This window comes from Hyperolius riggenbachi, chromosome 12 (assembly GCF_040937935.1).
Source record: "Hyperolius riggenbachi isolate aHypRig1 chromosome 12, aHypRig1.pri, whole genome shotgun sequence".
Taxonomy (NCBI): Eukaryota; Metazoa; Chordata; class Amphibia; order Anura; family Hyperoliidae; genus Hyperolius; species Hyperolius riggenbachi.
In genome coordinates this window covers 220768748-220786306 of record NC_090657.1, presented here as the reverse complement: position 1 = coordinate 220786306, position 17559 = coordinate 220768748, and the positions used below count along the sequence as shown (strand labels likewise).

The window sequence follows — 17559 nt, the reverse complement described above, 5'->3', positions numbered from 1 at the left end:
CAGTTTATTCGATCTAGATGATCGAATGAAAAGTTGAAAATATTTTTTTCGGTCAAGAAATTCGAACAATTATCCCATTTTTTGGAGAAAAATCAGATCGGACATGCTGGAAAAATCTTTATATTCGATCTAACAGAATAATGGAACTAAATTATCTAATCGAAAAAAAAAAAATGTAAAAATTGTACCATGTCCCCTTAGGACTTTTAAAAAGATTTTTTTTTTAATAAAGCAGGCAGATGCATAGGATAAAAGTCACCTGGGGCTCTTCAGGTAATGACTGAAACATCCTTTACAGAAAACATGATCTGCATAGTAGCACAAATTTTATTAACCTTCCTGGCGGTACGCAGTTTCTGAGGCTGCATCCACGGGAGGGATTTTATGAATTAAATTTGTTGTAGCTAGTTCTACGCTAGCTACTATTGTCCCCCCGCACCCTTCTGATCCCCCCCGATCGCCGCAGCCTCCCCAATGTGCTTCAGTCGTCACTATAGCGACGATCAGACATGACTTCTGACGTCATGACATCATGCGCAATCCCGATCCTCCCCATAGCGAAGCCTGGCGCTGATTGGAGAGGCTGCGCCATCGCAGGATCCCTGGGGGGTACATATAACGGCAGCGATCGGGGGGAGGGGGGGGGCAATGCTAGCTAGCGAACTGCTAGCTACCAGGGCTGTGGAGTCGGTACAAAAATCTTCCAACTCCGACTCCTCAGCTTCTGAAACCACGACTGACTCCAACTCCGGGTGCCCGAAATTGCCCCGACTCCACAAGCCCTGCTAGCTTCAATGGATAAAAAAACATAAAAAAAAACAAAACTCCCGGGGCAGAGAAATACTCTGCGGCGGCTACCCCGACTGTAGGTCAGGGTTACCGCCAGGAGGGTTAACTTACTCTCAGGGTGTGATGCAAAGACTAGTATAAGAAGAAAAAAAAAAAAAACACATACGAGTATACACAAAAAGCACAGGTGTCGAACTCTGGTCCTCGAGGGTCATATCCATACCAGTGATTAGGATGGACTGAGAAATGTGCTCTACTTGATAAAGCCCACCTGTCCCGATGTCCAATAAATTAGTTTGAGCTGTGCCGAAAATGTGAGGACTGGAGTTTGAGATCCCTGCACTAAGCCTTTAAACCCACAGATTAGCGAGTGAAATAAATAAAACAAATCTAACATTCCCAGGGAGTAAAGAATAGCAAATAACTAACATGTAGCCCAAGAATGAGCACATTTAAATGCAAAATCATGGATAATAAAGTGAATAGTGAAAATGCTCTACAAAAATAACCTAGAACAAAAAAACTCACAACCTTTTGCCAGGTCCACCAATCCACCTGCCAAATCCTACCACACACTACCAACCACCAAACCCACAATCACCCACCAACCCAACTGGAACCTCACAGGAGAGTACCCAACCACACACCCCAGTCCTAGTTCAATATTCTTGGAATGCCCCTCCCACATAACACCCCCAACATACAGGTCACCACTCCATAGATTCCTCCTTCCACCTACTACAAATTATAACCATAACAATCTGACATTGTCCTTCAGGGTCTGTGGCTAAAAGTATTAGAGGATCAACTTGTATTCATTACAACAGAGGCAGCCCATTCCTCCCTGGGTCGACAAAGCTTGACAAAGAAGAGATGATAAGTATTACAGAGACAGTGCAACTAGAAAAGGCTGCAGTAATCCAGACCACATTAGAACAGGAATAGGAACTTATAGGATAGAAGAAATAAGGCTGAACATTTTGTTACAGAGTCTCTTTAAAGGATACCCGAAGTGACGTGTGACATGATGAGATAGACATGGGTATGTACAGTGCCAAACACTAATAACTATGCTGTGTTGCTTTTTTCTTTCTCTGCCTGAAAGTTAAATATCAGGTATGTAAGAGGCTGACTCAGGCCTAACTCAGACAGGAAGTAACTACAGTGTGACTCTCACTGATAAGAAACTTCAACTATAAAACACTTTCCAAGCAGAAAATGGTTCCTGAGAGCAGGAAAGAGATAAAAGGGGGTCAATGGTTCATAGATTTTAGCTCTGGCATACTTCAATGAATGTGTCATTGAACAAAAACAACAAAAACAGTTAAAACTTAAAAAGTAGATTTAAATATAAAATAGAACTGTGGAATATCTTAAAAAGTCATTTTTAGGAGAAGGTAGATAGATACTATAATGTCAGTCATTTATTTTTTCTTCGGGTGTCCTTTTAGCACAGAGGAGTGCGCATTATGCTGTGGTATTGAAGCACAACGAGGGCTGGTAACTTTGCGTTTGTCAATAACGGCCACTCCACTCGTCCCGCCCTGACTTGACAGGCCGCCTTTTGGGCCACAGTGCGGGGATCACATCTTTTAAAACCACTGGACCTGAAGGGGGCTCAGGGCAGGATGAGTGGAGCACCGATTGAGCTTAATTATGCACGCTACGCTGCTACTAGTGTGCATAGTGTGCAGGGATTTAAGGTATGCTGGTGTAAGAGCTTGAATAACAAGAGGTCACGCTATTACTTTAGTGAATCAAACCCAATATATATGGATGAAGCCACAAATTCATTGAGCGATACCACTTATTACAAGACTTCCGTAGATCCTTCACCAACATTCAAAAGGAATAAGCAGCATTAGTTATACTCTTAAGGCATTTTAAATAAGAATGAAAAATTACATACAAATTAAGAATTCTAGACATAGGCAAATGCTGGGGGAGGATTACAGCTGCCCAGAATCCCCCCTCAGCCCAGGGCTGGTGCAGTGTCTGGGGACAGGCACAAGTGTAGACACCAGAATATCTGCAGGCATCCTTCAGCTCACAGCCCGCCCCCTTTCTTTCCCTGCTACAGCTGACTTTGGATGGAGCAGCAGCGTGTGTACAGAGCACGGAGCAGCTCTGGGGAAGAGATCACAGAGTCAGGTATGAGCACAACTCTGTGCCCTCAGCAAAGCCCTGTGTGAATGCTTCACTTTTCCCTTCATTACCAATGTCAGCTGTCATCTGTATCCAAACTGCTCCTAATCAGTTGGACAAGAAATTGCATTGTGTGTACCTAGCATGATGACCCACCATATTATACTATATTGTGCGTGGCTGAGGGAGACCCTTCAGGAATACCCCCCTTGAAAATCCTGAGTTTGCTACTGCTAGACTTATTTTCTGCCCACAATTCCTGAATCCATAACATCCCTTCCCGGACGACCATTTCCAGCTTTGCTTCCCTGACATATCTGTTTTCGCTGTGGTTAATCTAGACTTATATTCGAGAAGTCAATTAACCCTCTGCACACTCGCCTGCAATTCTTTCACACAACAATCCACGCAGGAACCCATGTATTTTGAAATTGCTCTGTGGGTATAATTGCTTATCTCATCAATTTACTTTCAACTTCAGGTTAATTGTAAGGTTATGTCAAGATACACGTTTTTCTCCTCCCCCTTTCCTTGTAGAAACTACAGTGCTTAAAGGGACACTTAAGCCAGGAATAAAAAAATAATAAGTTTCTTTCTACCCGCATCCTCCAGCAGTCACTCACGGAGCCTCCGGTCCCCCGCTGCCAGCTAGTTTCATTTTCGCTGACAGACCCGACAGGCCTGGCCACGTGTATTTTTCTTTGCGTTTCCTTCAGTGCAATAGCACCGCGGGCCTGTGCAGGACGTTATTGTCGACGGGAACATGAAGGATACAAGTGGCCAGGCCTTTGCAGGCGCAGAAAGCCCGCCTACTCCCTGTCAGTGAAAACGAAACTAGCTGGCAGCGGGGGACCGGAGGCTCTGTGAGTGACAGAGGGCGGGACGGCTGCAGCGGGCTGGTAGAAGCCCCAGGAAAGTAAAACTGATTTTTCATTCCTGGCTTGTGTCCCTTTAATGCAGGCAACTGGTATTGTTTAAAAAGAAAGAAAAAATATATGGAAGCCTCCATACATCTCTCACCTTGGGTTCTCTTTAAACATGATACCCCTTTTATAAGCATATATTCTGCTAAAAAGGACAAATGAAGCAAGATGGCTATGGAGGCTGCCATATTTATTTCCTTTTAAGCAATACCCGTTGCCTGGCTGTTCTGCTGATCATCTGCATATAATACCTCCAGCCATAGTCCCTGAACAAGCATGCAGCAGATCAGGCAATTCTGACATCGTCAGACCTGACAAGATTAGCATGCTTGTTTCTGGTGTGATTCAGACACTACTGCAGCCAAACAGACCAGCAGGGCTGCCAGGCAACTGGTATTGCTTAAAGGGAAATAAATATGGCAGCCTCCATATGCCTCTCACTTCAGTTGTCCTTTAGGCTTCTTGCACACAGGGACGTTACAGGCGCACGTTAGTGCAGCCTGTAACGCTCCCCCAACGCACAGCAATGTAACACAAGTGGGCTGTTCACACTGCCCACGTAGCGTTACATTGTAACGCAGCAAAGTGCTGCATGCTGTGCGTTCTCTGCGGCTAAGCCGCGTTAGACTGTTTGCACATGCTCAGTCATGTTGGGGAGGAGGGGAGAGCGGCCGGGCACATGGCTAATTAATATTCACTGCACTCAGTGACGTGTAGTGTTTACTTCCTGGAGCGGCTGCTCTGTGCGGCGATTGGCCGTGCGGGACCACGTGATGCCGCATGCGTCCAAGAGTACGCATCACGGACGCCAGAGTGAGCTGCACTCACTCCGACGTCCACACCAGAGAGCACCAGGCGTTGCGTTAGGGGCACGTTATGAACCATATAACGTCCCCTAAACGCAACGTCCTGGTGTGTGACTAGCCTTAAAGTGCTATCAGTGCCATACAAAAGCTATTACATATGTATTACAAGTTCAGCCACAGGAGTGAGTAATGGTGTACACCATAGTGTACTTCCTTGTAAATCCTCTGGATTGAGAGGCGAGAGTAGAAACCTGTATATACTCCTCCAGTTGGTGAATCCAGCTCTGACAGAGGTCCACACCCCCATCGGCCTCACATCTAGAGTTCAGCAAGCACAATTGCTTCATTGCAGCAGAAAGTCATCACTGTAAAGGGCCATGCTCCCAGCAGTGTTCATAGACCCTTCAGACCTGTATCCGATGGTTCAGTCTAAAGACATTCTAAAATGCTGAAGACCAAAAGCAGCCTTCCCGTATGGTCATGTTGGGACATCACGTTTTTATCCGCCAGGAAGAGGTATCCATCCAACAATTGTCTTCCCGTCTTGTAAAATGCCCAGAGTGAAAGGAACAAAACACACCAGTCTCATATTTATGACCCATTAGTTGAATGCAGCCATTGCAGGACCTCTTGCAGACCAGTACCTTCAAGAGCACTGGTTTCCATGACTTTGATTGGCTGCTTAGCGCAAGCTACTATGTCATCCAGTCTGAACAGCGATTTCATTTCCACCAATGACATGCAGCACGGCTGATCCCTGCAAGCACAAAAACGGTCACATTTCTGACAACAGCTGTGGAGGGATGTGCTGTGGTTTTGCCATTTTACTTTTATTTCATTTTGGCACCTCTGAACCATGTATGGTATATAAAAGCAGAAGAAGGTTTGTACCAAATTCAATATTTTTAAAAGGAGTCACGCTTTAAATGGGTATAAAAATAAATGTAGTTCTAGAAGTTGGTGAAGCAATCAGGTTATAGGATTTTTTTTTTTATGGAGATATTACCAGCCCCCTGCAGCAGTCCTGTGCCCTCGGAGCCGCTCTGGAATCCTCCGGTCCCCCGCTGTTAGTTTCGTTTTTGACGACTCACCAGTTGGCCAGCCGCCATGCGTATTATTGGACGCATTCCCTACTGCAATTAGCGCTGTTGCGTACCGCAACGCGTACAAAAATACGCGTTTCCTCATTCCGCACGCGCAGATATGCGGCAATGCGTATTTTTGTACGCGTTGCAGTCCGCAACAGCGCTAATTGCAGTAGGGAATGTGTCCAATAATACGTATGGCGGCCAGCCGACTGGTGAGTCGTCAAAAACGAAACTAACAGCGGGGGACCGGAGGATTCCAGAGCGGCTCCGAGGGCACAGGACTGCTGCAGGGGGCTGGTAATAGCCCCAGGTAATTGAAACTCTTTACCCCCGTTCAGTTAAGGTTCCCTTTAACTTTTAAACAATGCCAATTTCCTGGCTGTCCTGCTGGTCTCTTGGCAGCAGGGCAGCAGTATTGTCTGAAACACACATCTGAAGAGAAGAAAAAAAAAAAAAAAAAAAAAAAAAAAAAAAAACCACACATGAAGCTAATATGACCAGAAGCTAATATGACATGAAGATAATAATATGGCTGAAAGTATTACACGACAGCCAAGAAATCAACATAGCTCAAAAGGAAAACTATAAGGGCTCGTTCTCACTTGAGCGGGAATCGCGCGATTCCGGCTCACCGCAAACCGCTAGCGGCTTTTAAACTATGGCAGCGTTCTCACGGCCGCGATTTCGGTTAGCGTTAACCGCAAACGTGTTACAAGCAGCAGTTTGCCGGCGATTCATGAGCGATCGCGATTAGCATGTATAGAACCGCTAATTGCAATCGCTCCCAAAACACTACGGTGTCCAGTGATTTTTCTGCGTTAATCGTGGGAAAAATCACTCCCGCAACACAGAGCCTAAAGGTAGCTTTTCACATCCTCACTAGAGTGTCACTTTAATCGTAGCAATGTAGCCAAAGCTTGGCATGGCCGGCCTACAGACACTACAAATCTGATTATAAAGGACATGCCAAGCCCTAAAAGTATTTAGTCTCTGAACATTCAAATCAAATGTGCAGCGATCTGTTGAAAATCGTGGATTCCGCATACTTCAGGAATGTTACTCACACTTTATTGAAGATGATGAGCACGGAGACAGAGGCCAGAGCAGGAGCAGACAGCACGGACAGCAGCTGGGTACAGGATGCAGAGACCTGAAACGGATTGGCTGCATCCACAACAAACTAAAATGAGAAAAAGGTAAATGTACAGAAATCAGTATAAAAAGGTCAGGCCAATGCATCATCTTGTGCTCAACAAGCAGGGGCAGTAACTCACCAGCACAGCCTGGCAATCATTATAGTAACTGGACCAGATCGGTCCCATAGATCCGCCCACTTCTCGCACAGTGACTCGTGTCCTGTGTATGGTCAGATCTGTCAGATTCGTACCAACCTGCAGAAAACACAGCAAAGGAAGAGCGATAACAACACTATACTGCAGGTGATACAGAGGCATTTAGGCTGTAGCCGCACTGAGCGTTGACTCAGCGATTTCAAAAAACGCTCCCATTCACTTGCATTAAAATCGCCACAAGCACACAAAAAAAGAAACCCAAAAACCACAAAAGTGATTTTCCAGGATCAGAGTGATATCACTGCAATTTTAATGCAAGGTTTTTTTTTCCAAAGCGCTCAGAAAGCACTGCGAGTCAGAAGCGCTGAGGCCTCTTTTCCACAAGCAGCTAATAAGCCAGGGGTAGGGAACCTATGGCTCGGGAGACAGATGTGGCTCTTGATCGCTACATCTGGCTCAGACAAATCAGTAGGGGTTGATTCACAAAGCTACTCTGCTCAAGCAGCGCAGCTTATTGTGGCAGCGCAAGTAACATTTTCAAAGTAGGCACGCTACCGCTGTAGCATGCACTACTAACTTACTGGCGCTACCCCAAAGCTAATGGCTCTCCAATTGTCCCACTCTGGGCCCTGTCGGGTCCAGTGACTTTGTAGGATGAGTTCCCCGCACTTTGATTGGCCCAATAGGCTGCTTGTCACTTGACAGGCAGCCTATTGGGCCAAAGTGCGGGGAACACGTCCTACAAAGTGAATCAACCCCTAAAGGTGGCCATGCACTGGTCTGATCAGAGAGGGATCGTATGGCTGCCTTTACTGCAAACAGATTGTGATCGGTTTCATGCTGAACTCTATTCACAATCTGTGGTGGTGCTAGCGGCGGCTACCTGCATACATTGCCTGATCCGGCCGGCGCGACTCCCCGCTGTCTCTTCTCCGTTGGGTTCCGGATTCCGGACCGGCTGGCTTCACTTTTCTGTCCGGGGAAGTCTAAACAGTAGAGGGTGCTCTACTGTTTAAACTTCCTGCTGGGACAGGAAGTGAAGCCAGCCGGTCCGGAACCCAGCGGAGAAGAGACAGCGGGGGCTGCCTATCAACTGCTCGTGGAAAAGGGCCCTGAAGGTATTTAAAATAGCAAGCTCAGCACGTATACTAAAAATACTGAAGCTTAGGATAAAAGTTAAGTTTGAAGAGGCATGTTGCCCAATCCCTCGGACGACTTTGCAGACATGTCACTAGCCTGCATTCTGTTGCTATGTGTGGTCCAAAGCAATAGGTTAGGCCAATTGCTGATCAAGCGAGTCGGGGATTGCTGTGCTCACATTAAATCCTCTGCAGAGGAGGTTGTCATTGGACTCGGACAAGTTTTAACAGTTAGACACTATTCAGTTATATATAATCCCCGGCTATCAAGCAAAATAGGAACTATAGGTCCGTTCTTAACCTGAATCTGTCCACAAGTAGAAACTGTGCAATCTGTGCCCTGTACCTCCAGTGTCCACCTCTAGGTCACCTCTGTCCCCTTTTACCCTCAGCAGCAAAATGTCATTTCACCATTTTACATTTTTTTTTTAATTATTAAAATTGATTTTCTCAACGACAAGGGGCTCTATTCAAAATAAGCAGTTTGGTACATTTTTGAGGGAGGTAAAAAAAAAAAAAATCTCATGCGGCATTTTACACTTTTTTCCCCAGTCACAAAAGAGTGAGTGTGAGTTTCCACTAGCCAGCGCGCGGTGGCAATTCCGGGTATGCAGATGAATCCAAGCAACCGTGCCATGGGATTCGCTGCCTCCCGCATGAAAACTGATGGCAATGTTGGCAGAATCGTTATTTCCTATGGCTGAGTTTCCCCACGCGATTTGCCTGCGGGGAACCTCTGCGGATTCGGACGTTTCCGCGCTACTGGAGGTTTTCCAGACTGTGCCGCCTGTCATCCCTTTAGATGTGCTGGAGCCACCAGGTGGAGCGCTTATAGGTGCTAAAATACAAATATGCACATCTAAAGGGATGCAGGGGTGCACACAGAAATTGTCAGCTTCTTCTGCATTGATACACTAGAAAACCCACCGGCATCCCTGTCGCATCCAATCTCAGGGAGAAGCAGGCCCCATGGCTCTCCCCAAAGGCTGTCTGTCAAGTTACCGCACAGAGACAGCCTGAGGAGAACAGGTTGGCGGCTGCTGGGAGCTGGTGAAAAATACCAAACATTTTTGGCCGGTAAATAAGATGTGAAAATCTTTGTGAATTACAGTTTGACGTTTCCTGAGGTAATTAACGCACAAGTCTGTAATTTACCTCACGAATCGGGAAATCTGGTTTTCTGTGCAGTACTAGGTATAGTGAATTGGGAAGGTGACTGGTAAGAAATCAGCGGTTTTGAGCATTACCCAATGTGGTAATGCTTTGTGAATAGAGCCCAAAGTCTTTTTGAGAAAAACATTTTTTTTTAACTTATTCCCACTGAATCAAATTTCACATTTTAGGGCTCTTCATATTGAAAAGCTGTTTGTAAATCATGTACACGCAAGTCAGGGACTACCTGTATGTACGTACCAGTATATATTCTCTCTTCAGGGCTAGCAATATGTATAGTGAATACAGAGATTACACCAGTGCTGGTTATCATACTGGGAGGTTTTACAATATTACTTACAGTGGGCTGAGTAGGTGGCGGATCCCTCAGATCGCTTGAATCTCTGGAACACAACTGTGCACATGCATTAAGGAACAGGCACAAAACATACTAAAAGTCTAGCCTTTGCATGCCAAGGCTCCATAAAGAACCTAATCAAAATGACTTGAGCACACATGATAAAGACACAAAGGGTATCAAAACAGCTGACTTTACCGACCACTCGGCAAAGTCAGCATTCATAAAGGCTCTTTCCGCATGAAAAAAAGACATACAGAGCAGAGTGATAAATCACCGCCTTGTGCGGTGATTAACGGAACAAATGTAGCAAAATGTTAATTCATAAAGAATACCGCCAGCGGTGTCAGGTCGGAAAGTCCCGCTCCCTCTGATGTGGCGATACCAATGCAAGTGAATGGAGACACACAGACCTCCCAGGCAGCTGCAGCAGAGCGGAACACGGAGAAATGTATCAACTCGGCAGCTTCCGTGTCTCCGCCTGCCTACCGCCAGCCTAGTTTGGGGAATCTCCGCACTGCCACCGCACCTACACACTTCTTTATGAATGCCCCCCCCAGAAGTCTAAAGTACCGGTTGCGGAGAAGAACGGTGTTTTCCCGCACTACCGACAGCCTCTTTATGAATGATACCCATAGGCTGAATCACAAAGGAAAAGAAATGTGAGGTGTAAGTTGGGAGATTTATCAACTTGCTGAAATCATTAGGGATGATCAATAAGATGCAAATAATTTCTCTTTGCATTCAAATTTCATGTAAATGATATGCAGCTTGACATTGGACCAATCAAAACAACTTCCTGCATATTATTTACATAGCATTTGAATGCAAGGAGAAATTATTTGCATCTCATTTAGGCCTCTTTTCCATGGACAGTTGATAGGAAGTGAAATGCCTCTCAAACTCTCACAACTGCTTGCTGCTGCCTGGTAACTGCTTGGTGAGCACACAGCTCAACAGTCCGTGGAAATGAGGCCTTATTAGCCCTAGTAATTATCTCACCTGGACAACTCATGTGCTGCAAGTTATCCAAAACAAAGTTCAGCAGCTCAAAGGCCTGGAACTCACTAGGAGCACTTTGGCCTCTATTCATAAAACTTTACCGCAAGTTTTCCGCTCAAAACAGCTGACTTTCCCGACCATTTAGCAAAGTGGGCATTCATAAAGGCTGTTTCCGCTTGAAAATCTGACATTCCTGTGCAGTGCAAGAAATTACCGCATTGGGCTCTATTCATAAAACTTTCCCGCAAGTTTTCCGCTCAAAACAGCGGATTTTCCCGTCCATTTAGCAAAGTGGGCATTCATAAAAGCTGTTCCCGCATGAAAATCTACAATCCCCCAGCAGAACGAGAAATTTCCGCCTTCTCCAGTGTTTTTCTAGATCTATTTAGAAAAAAGTAACAAAATGGCCATTCATAAAGTTTAGAGGAAGCGGTATGTGGACGGGAAATACCGCTTCCTCTGATTTTGCGGATTACATACAAGTGAATGGGACAGACCGACCAGAGAGAGCAGTGCACAGAGGGACTCTGCCGGCTGAAGTGTTTCCGCATGCCTTCCGACAGCTTACCACCAGCCTTTAGCGGGAGATCTCCGCACTTACATCGCCGCTGGCAAGATTTCTATGAATGACCACCCAGAAGTCTAAAATACCGCTGCGGTATTTTCCCTCCAGGAGTTTTTTCGCCAAACATTTTTTATGAATAGAGCCCATTGGGCTCTATTCTCAAAGAGCCAAAAGTACCGCAAAATTTTACCGCTAAATTCCCGCCAGCGGTAAACTCCGCATTTTTTCAGCATTCACTAACATTTTCCGCATGTTTGCCGCATGCGGGAAAAAAGATGCGGAAACAGCCATTATTCATGCGGGAATCATGCGGTAAAAAGGTCGCATGAAAAAGTGTTTAAAAAAAAAAAGTTAAAGTCCAGCAAGCACAGCCCTTAAAGGGAAGGTTCAGGGAGGGGATACAAAAAATAAAAATAAATTTCCACTTACCTGGGGCTTCCTCCAGCCCGTGGCAGGCAGGAGGTGCCCTCGCCGCCGCTCCGCAGGCTCCCGGTGGTCTCCGGTGCCCGACCCGACCTGGCCAGGCCGGCTGCCAGGTCGGGCTCTTCTGCGCTCCATTTCCTGGGACTTCTGCGTCCCACGACGGCGCGCTGACGTCATCGGACGTCCGCCGGGCTGTACTGCGCATGCGCAGAACTACTGCGCATGCGCAGTACAGCCCGGCGGACGTCCGATGACGTCAGCGCGCCGTCGTGGGACGCAGAAGTCCCAGGAAATGGAGCGCAGAAGAGCCCGACCTGGCAGCCGGCCTGGCCAGGTCGGGTCGGGCACCGGAGACCACCGGGAGCCTGCGGAGCGGCGGCGAGGGCACCTCCTGCCTGCCACGGGCTGGAGGAAGCCCGAGGTAAGTGGAAATTTATTTTTATTTTTTGAATCCCCTCCCTGAACCTTCCCTTTAAGCCTCCAGACTTCAATAAAGTCAATGGGATGCGGAATATATCACCTACTACTTGTAGGTGATAAAAAAATCGGTAATTAACGACGAAATGATGCGCCTGAACATTTTTGAGAATTGATCTTTTATTGCGGAAAATACCGACTTTTGCAGAAAGTTCTCCGCATGAATCCCGCACTTTTACCACACTTTTTCCGCATGCGGGAAAAACATGCGGAAAATTTAGAGAATGCAAACTTGACGGTATTTTGGGTGCAAACTTCCCGCATGTACTTTACCGCATGCGGGAAGTCTTTGAGAATAGAGCCCAATGGGCTCTATTCTCAAAAGCATGTGCGGTATTTTTTATTTGTGCGGAAATTAAGCGCATGCGGAAAACGCCGCAAAATTTCCAGATTCACTAATATTTTCCGCATGTTTTCCGCATGCGTGAAAAAAGATGCGGAAACAGGCATTATTCATGCGGGAATCATGCGGTAAAAAGGTCGCATGAAAAAGTGTTTAAAAAAAAAAAGTTAAAGTCCACCAAGCACAGCCCTTAAGCCTCCACACTTCATTACAGTCAATGGGATGCGGAATATATCACCTACTTCTTGTAGGTGATAAAAATTCGGTAATTAACGAAGAAATGATGCGCCTGAACATCTTTGAGAATTGATCTTTTATTGCGGAAAATACCGACTTTTGCGGAAATTTTACCGCATGAATCCCGCACTTTTATCACACTTTTTCCGCATGCGGAAAAAACATGCGGAACATTTTGAGAATCCCAACTTGCCGGTATTTTGGGTGCAAACTTCCCGCATGTACTTTACCGCATGCGGAAACTCATTGAGAATAGAGCCCATTGTGCGGAGATTATCACAACACGTGTCACTGAAGGTTAATTCATAAAGATTAGAGCAGGCTGAATGTTAGCGGAGAAACCCGGCTGTTTAGATAAGGCGATAAGCCAGCGATAACAGGCAAGCTAATGGAGAGACCGACCTCCCAGGCAGCTGCAGTGAGAGCAGAGCAGACAAGGCATCCCGGAATACCAAAGCTGTGTTTTTTTTAACCCCTTGGGTAACTGTTTTCAGATAAATTTTACATCAGAAAGCCTGCATGTGTAACATTTCTGGAACTTCTTCTAAGCTGCAGCAATTAAATAGATTGATTAGGAAGACTAATAGACAGATTCAAATCACTAGCGATTAGAAAAGGCTGCTAGTGGGTTTGAGCCCAGAAGTAGGTATGATCAATGATATGCAAATACTTCTGACTTTATGCAAATGTATATGCAAATACATGCAGAAGTTTGTAAGTAACCAAAAAAAAAAAAAATCCCGCTGCACCAATTGGTTGGGTGAAAATAGAAAATCTCTTTATTCTTTTAATCCATCATCAGTGTTCCAATAAAAAGCTCACGCGTATCGGAGCATAGAATGGCTGGTACTTATCCGTTAGCCGGGCGCATCCGGCAGGTGGCGCTAATTACTATTCCACCTCCAGGCCGACATGGATAGTAGGGAAAGCTGTAACTCTGGTGGAGTTTTGTCGCCACCTAGAGGATGCGCCCGGCTAACGGATAAGTACCGAATGGCTCCTTAATGAAGCTATGATTAAGGAGCCATTCTATGCTCTGATACGCGTGAGCTTTTTATTGGAACACTGATGATGGATTAAAAGAATAAAGAGATTTTCTATTTTCACCCAACCAATTGGTGCAGCGGGATTTTTTTTTTTGGTTACTTACAAACTTTGGCATCTTACTTCAATGCTCCCTTTTGTGTATTACACGTGAGTGCAGCGGTCCCTTTTTTTCTTTTACAAATACATGCAGCTTCAACGTGGACCAATCAATTTAAACCTGGGTTTAAATTGATTGGTCCATTTTTAGGCCTCTTTTCCACGAAATGTTGAGCTGTGTGCTCTGCAAGCAGTTACCAGGCAGCAGTGAGCAGTTGTTAGAGTTTGAGAGGCATTTCACTGCCTAGAAACAGTTCGTGGAAAAGAGGCCTTAAACTGCATATATTTGCATCACTTTGATCATTCCTACTCAGAAGTAGACAGCCAAAGAGATGCTTTCTAAGGCCCAGTCCACACCAAAACCGCTAGCAGATCCTCAAAACGCTAGAGGTTTTTGGAACAGATTTCATAGTGATTCTAGGCATGTTTAGAGAGGTTTTCTAAACATGCCTAGCGTTTTTTTGGAGCGTTTTTGTGTAGCAGATTACACATATTGGGTATCATTCATAAAGCATTTCCGCATGCGGAAATGCTAAAAACAGCTGACTTTACCGACCACTCGGCAAAGTCAGCATTCATAAAGGCTCTTTCCGCATGAAAAAAAGACATACCGAGCAGAGTGATAAATCACCGCCTTGTGCGGTGATTAACGGAACAAATGTAGCAAAATGTTAATTCATAAAGAATACCACCAGCGGTGTCAGGTCGGAAAGTCCCGCTCCCTCTGATGTGGCGATACCAATGCAAGTGAATGGAGACACACAGACCTCCCAGGCAGCTGCAGCAGAGCGGAACACGGAGAAATGTATCAACTCGGCAGCTTCCGTGTCTCCGCCTGCCTAACGCCTGCCTACCGCCAGCCTAGTTCGGGGAATCTCCGCACTGCCACCGCACCTACACACTTCTTTATGAATGCCCACCCAGAAGTCTAAAGTACTGGTTGCGGAGAAGAACGGTGTTTTCCCGCACTACCGACAGCCTCTTTATGAATGATACCCATTGTTACAGTAAAGCTGTTACTGAACAGCTTCTGTAACAAAAATGCCTAGAAAACTGCTCTGATGTAGCGCTTTCCAGAGCGGTTTGCGTTTTTCCTATACTTTACATTGAGGCAGAAACGCTTCTGCAAACCCCAAACGTGCAGCAGGAGGCACATTTGCGGTTTGCTAAAAACCTCAAACCGCTGGTGTGTACCATCCCATTGAAATACATTAGCCAGGCGTTTTCACAGGCGGAAGCGGTTTGGAAAACGCTACAAAAACCGCTCAGTGTGCAACAGGCCTAAGGCCTCTTTTCCATGGACAGTTGGGTTCTTTTCCGTTAGCCGGGCGCATCCACTAGGTGGCGATAAAACTCCACCAGAGTTACATCTTTCCCTAATATCCATGGCGGCCTGGAGGGGGAATAGTAATCAACGCCACCTAGAGGATGCGCCCGGCTAACGGAATAATACCGACAGTTGAACTGTGTGCTCAGCAAGCCGTTACCAGGTAGCAGTGAGCAGTTACTGGGCGTCAGTGAGCAGATATCAGGCAGCAACAAGGAGTTGTGAGTTTGAGAGGCATTTCACTGCCTATCAACAGTCCGTGGAAAAGAGGCATAAGGGCTCGTCCAAACTTAAGTGGGAATTGCGCGAGTCCCGCAAACCATTTAATCCTATGGCAGTGTTCTCACTGTCGCAATCGCGGTATTTTGCGGTTAGCGTCAACTGCAAACGCGTTACACGCAGCGTTTTGCTGGCGATTCCTGAGCAATCAAGATTAGCATGTATAGAACCGCTAATTGCGATCGCTCCCAAAACGCTAGTGTCCAGTGATTTTTCTGTGTTAATCACGGAAAAATCATTCCCGCAATTTTTTGTGATTTTGGATGTGAACAGGGCCTTAGGCCTGAGACACACTGCAGAGCGCTTTGTGATACATCAGCGCTGTGTTTGTGAAATGCTTCCACTGACTTGCCTAAAAATTACGGGAAAATTGATCAACATTATTTGAAAAATCGCAATCGCAGCGATTTTTATGCAAGTCAATGGAAGCTCTTTTAAAATGCGGCGTTGACTGATCAGAAAACGCTCTGCAGTGTGTCTCAGGCCTAAAGCCGGGTACACACATCCAATTTTGCTTGGACAATGTTACCACCTCCATGTAGTGCAAGGTCCAACAGGTGTTTAATGCTGTGAAGATATTGTGCAGGTAAGCTCTTATCGAGAAGGTAAAATTGCATACATTTGAAATCGGCGCCGGTAGACTTGGGCGCAGGATACAGCCGGTATATGGCTGATCCTGCTTCTGCACAAGTCCCGGCCGTATTAAATACTATTCCCCCTCCAGGCCACCATGGATGGTAGGGAATTAAATAATTCGGCTTTCAGTGATTGCTGGAGGCCGAATTATTGTGTTTTTTAAGCAACTTCGGCTCCGTCTTCTGACGGCGCCGACGTTACTCACTGAGCGCCGCTATAGATGTGATTCCTATTCTAGTCTATGGTGGCGTCGGCTGCACCCAAATCTAGCAGCGCTGGAAAAGCACTGCTCCTGTAAAATTGGATAATTGGCAATTTTTGAGGCGATTCCGCCTCAATGGAAGGTATAGGAAAGATGCAAAAACGCTCACAAAATCGTTTTGTGCAGCGATTGCGTTTTTTTAGGAATAAATACATCGTATTTATTCGGGGCCAAAGCGTTCCCTTTATGACGTGCATCAGGGAGTGAATTACAAAAACCGCTCGGGAACAACGCTTACAAAACCGCTTAGCACAAAAACGAATCGCCCACCCAAGTGCCGGGAATCTAAAGAACAAAAGCTTTAAAAACCGCCCACCAAAACAGCCACGCGAACGGAACGCAATGTGAACAAGGCCTCGATCAACGTTTGCTGGGGGGCCCCATGAGTTGTAATTACGCTTTACAAATAAGCAGCAGCCATCATGTTACCTCAGCACAGGTTCCTGAGCCCACCACCCTCTGAGGAAAGCTAGCTATCCCCCCTCATGCAGAGACAGGGCTGGTGACAGGTCCCCTTTATCACCACCTCCAGCCCTGACAGGGTTACCTCAGAACAGGTTCCTGAGCCCACCATTGCCCACCTCCCTCTGAGGAAAGCTGGCTATCCCCCCTCATGCAGAGACAGGGCTGGTGACAGGTCCCCTTTATCACCACCTCCAGCCCTGACAGGGTTAATAGCACACAGCCAGCCGCGTAATAAAAGGATATTCTGCAGCCTCTTCATGAGAAGGGTCTTCCCCACCCCTGAAGAGCCGAGCACCAGCACCAGCGTCATCGTTGCCCCGGGTTACAGCACCGCGCGCGCCCCGTCACCCTGGAAACCACAGACTCCGCCCTCACATTCCCGCCCTTCCAGTCAGCTCCCTCTGACTCTGCTCATCGGCTTCGCCTACGTGACGTCACTTCCTCGGCTCAGCTGCCCTGCCCGGCTGCTTCCGGTCCAGAGTGACGGAAGCGGAAGAGTTTCTGCCAGCTCGGTGTCTGCCTGTTCGGTGTCCGTGTGCGTCGCTCGGTCCCCCGGTGTCAAGATGGGAAAAGGAGGCGGCACGTTCGAGAGGCTATTGGGTGAGAAGCGTGGAGGGGGAGGGGCTGGCTGGCTCGCTGTGGGCCTGACGTCACGTGATAGGCAGCCCTGTGTCTCCTGTGCTGCCACCAGGCCTCAGATAGTGGAGG

General features: G+C 46.6%; 2 protein-coding genes across 8 annotated transcripts in view; one reads left to right on the top strand and one right to left on the bottom strand.

Moving 5' to 3' along the window:
* Positions 1-5240: 5240 nt before the first annotated feature.
* On the bottom strand, positions 5241-17425 carry ARL16 (ADP ribosylation factor like GTPase 16). Its single transcript, XM_068263691.1, has 5 exons — positions 17095-17425; positions 9696-9751; positions 7026-7142; positions 6816-6931; positions 5241-5420 (listed from the first exon to the last, which is right to left on the bottom strand). Exons 1-5 carry the CDS (start codon positions 17159-17161, stop codon positions 5255-5257), a joined length of 522 nt encoding a protein of 173 aa, XP_068119792.1. The 5' UTR covers positions 17162-17425; the 3' UTR covers positions 5241-5254.
* Positions 17296-17559, top strand: part of HGS (hepatocyte growth factor-regulated tyrosine kinase substrate) — a 61812-nt gene continuing 61548 nt past the window's right edge. For 4 of the 7 annotated variants that reach the window (XM_068263689.1, XM_068263686.1, XM_068263687.1 and 1 more), the window contains exon 1: positions 17297-17451. In XM_068263689.1, the coding sequence (XP_068119790.1) occupies positions 17415-17451 (37 nt within the window). In that variant the 5' untranslated portion in view covers positions 17297-17414. Of the gene's footprint in view, positions 17452-17559 lie in introns of all 7 variants that reach the window. The other 3 variants (XM_068263690.1, XM_068263688.1, XM_068263685.1) reach the window with 2 other exon arrangements.

What these genes read in the sequence shown, in the direction of transcription:
- ARL16 (XM_068263691.1), bottom strand. Translation starts at nt 17,161, where the DNA reads ATGACGCTGGTGCTGGTGCTCGGCTCTTCAGGGGTGGGGAAGACCCTT. An exon ending in ATGATTGCCAGGCTGTGCTG is followed by an intron (nt 6,932 to 7,025) that starts GTGAGTTACTGC and finishes TTCTCATTTTAG; the next exon opens with TTTGTTGTGGATGCAGCCAA. An exon ending in CTCATCATCTTCAATAAAGT is followed by an intron (nt 5,421 to 6,815) that starts GTGAGTAACATT and finishes TTGTGCTTGCAG; the next exon opens with GGATCAGCCGTGCTGCATGT.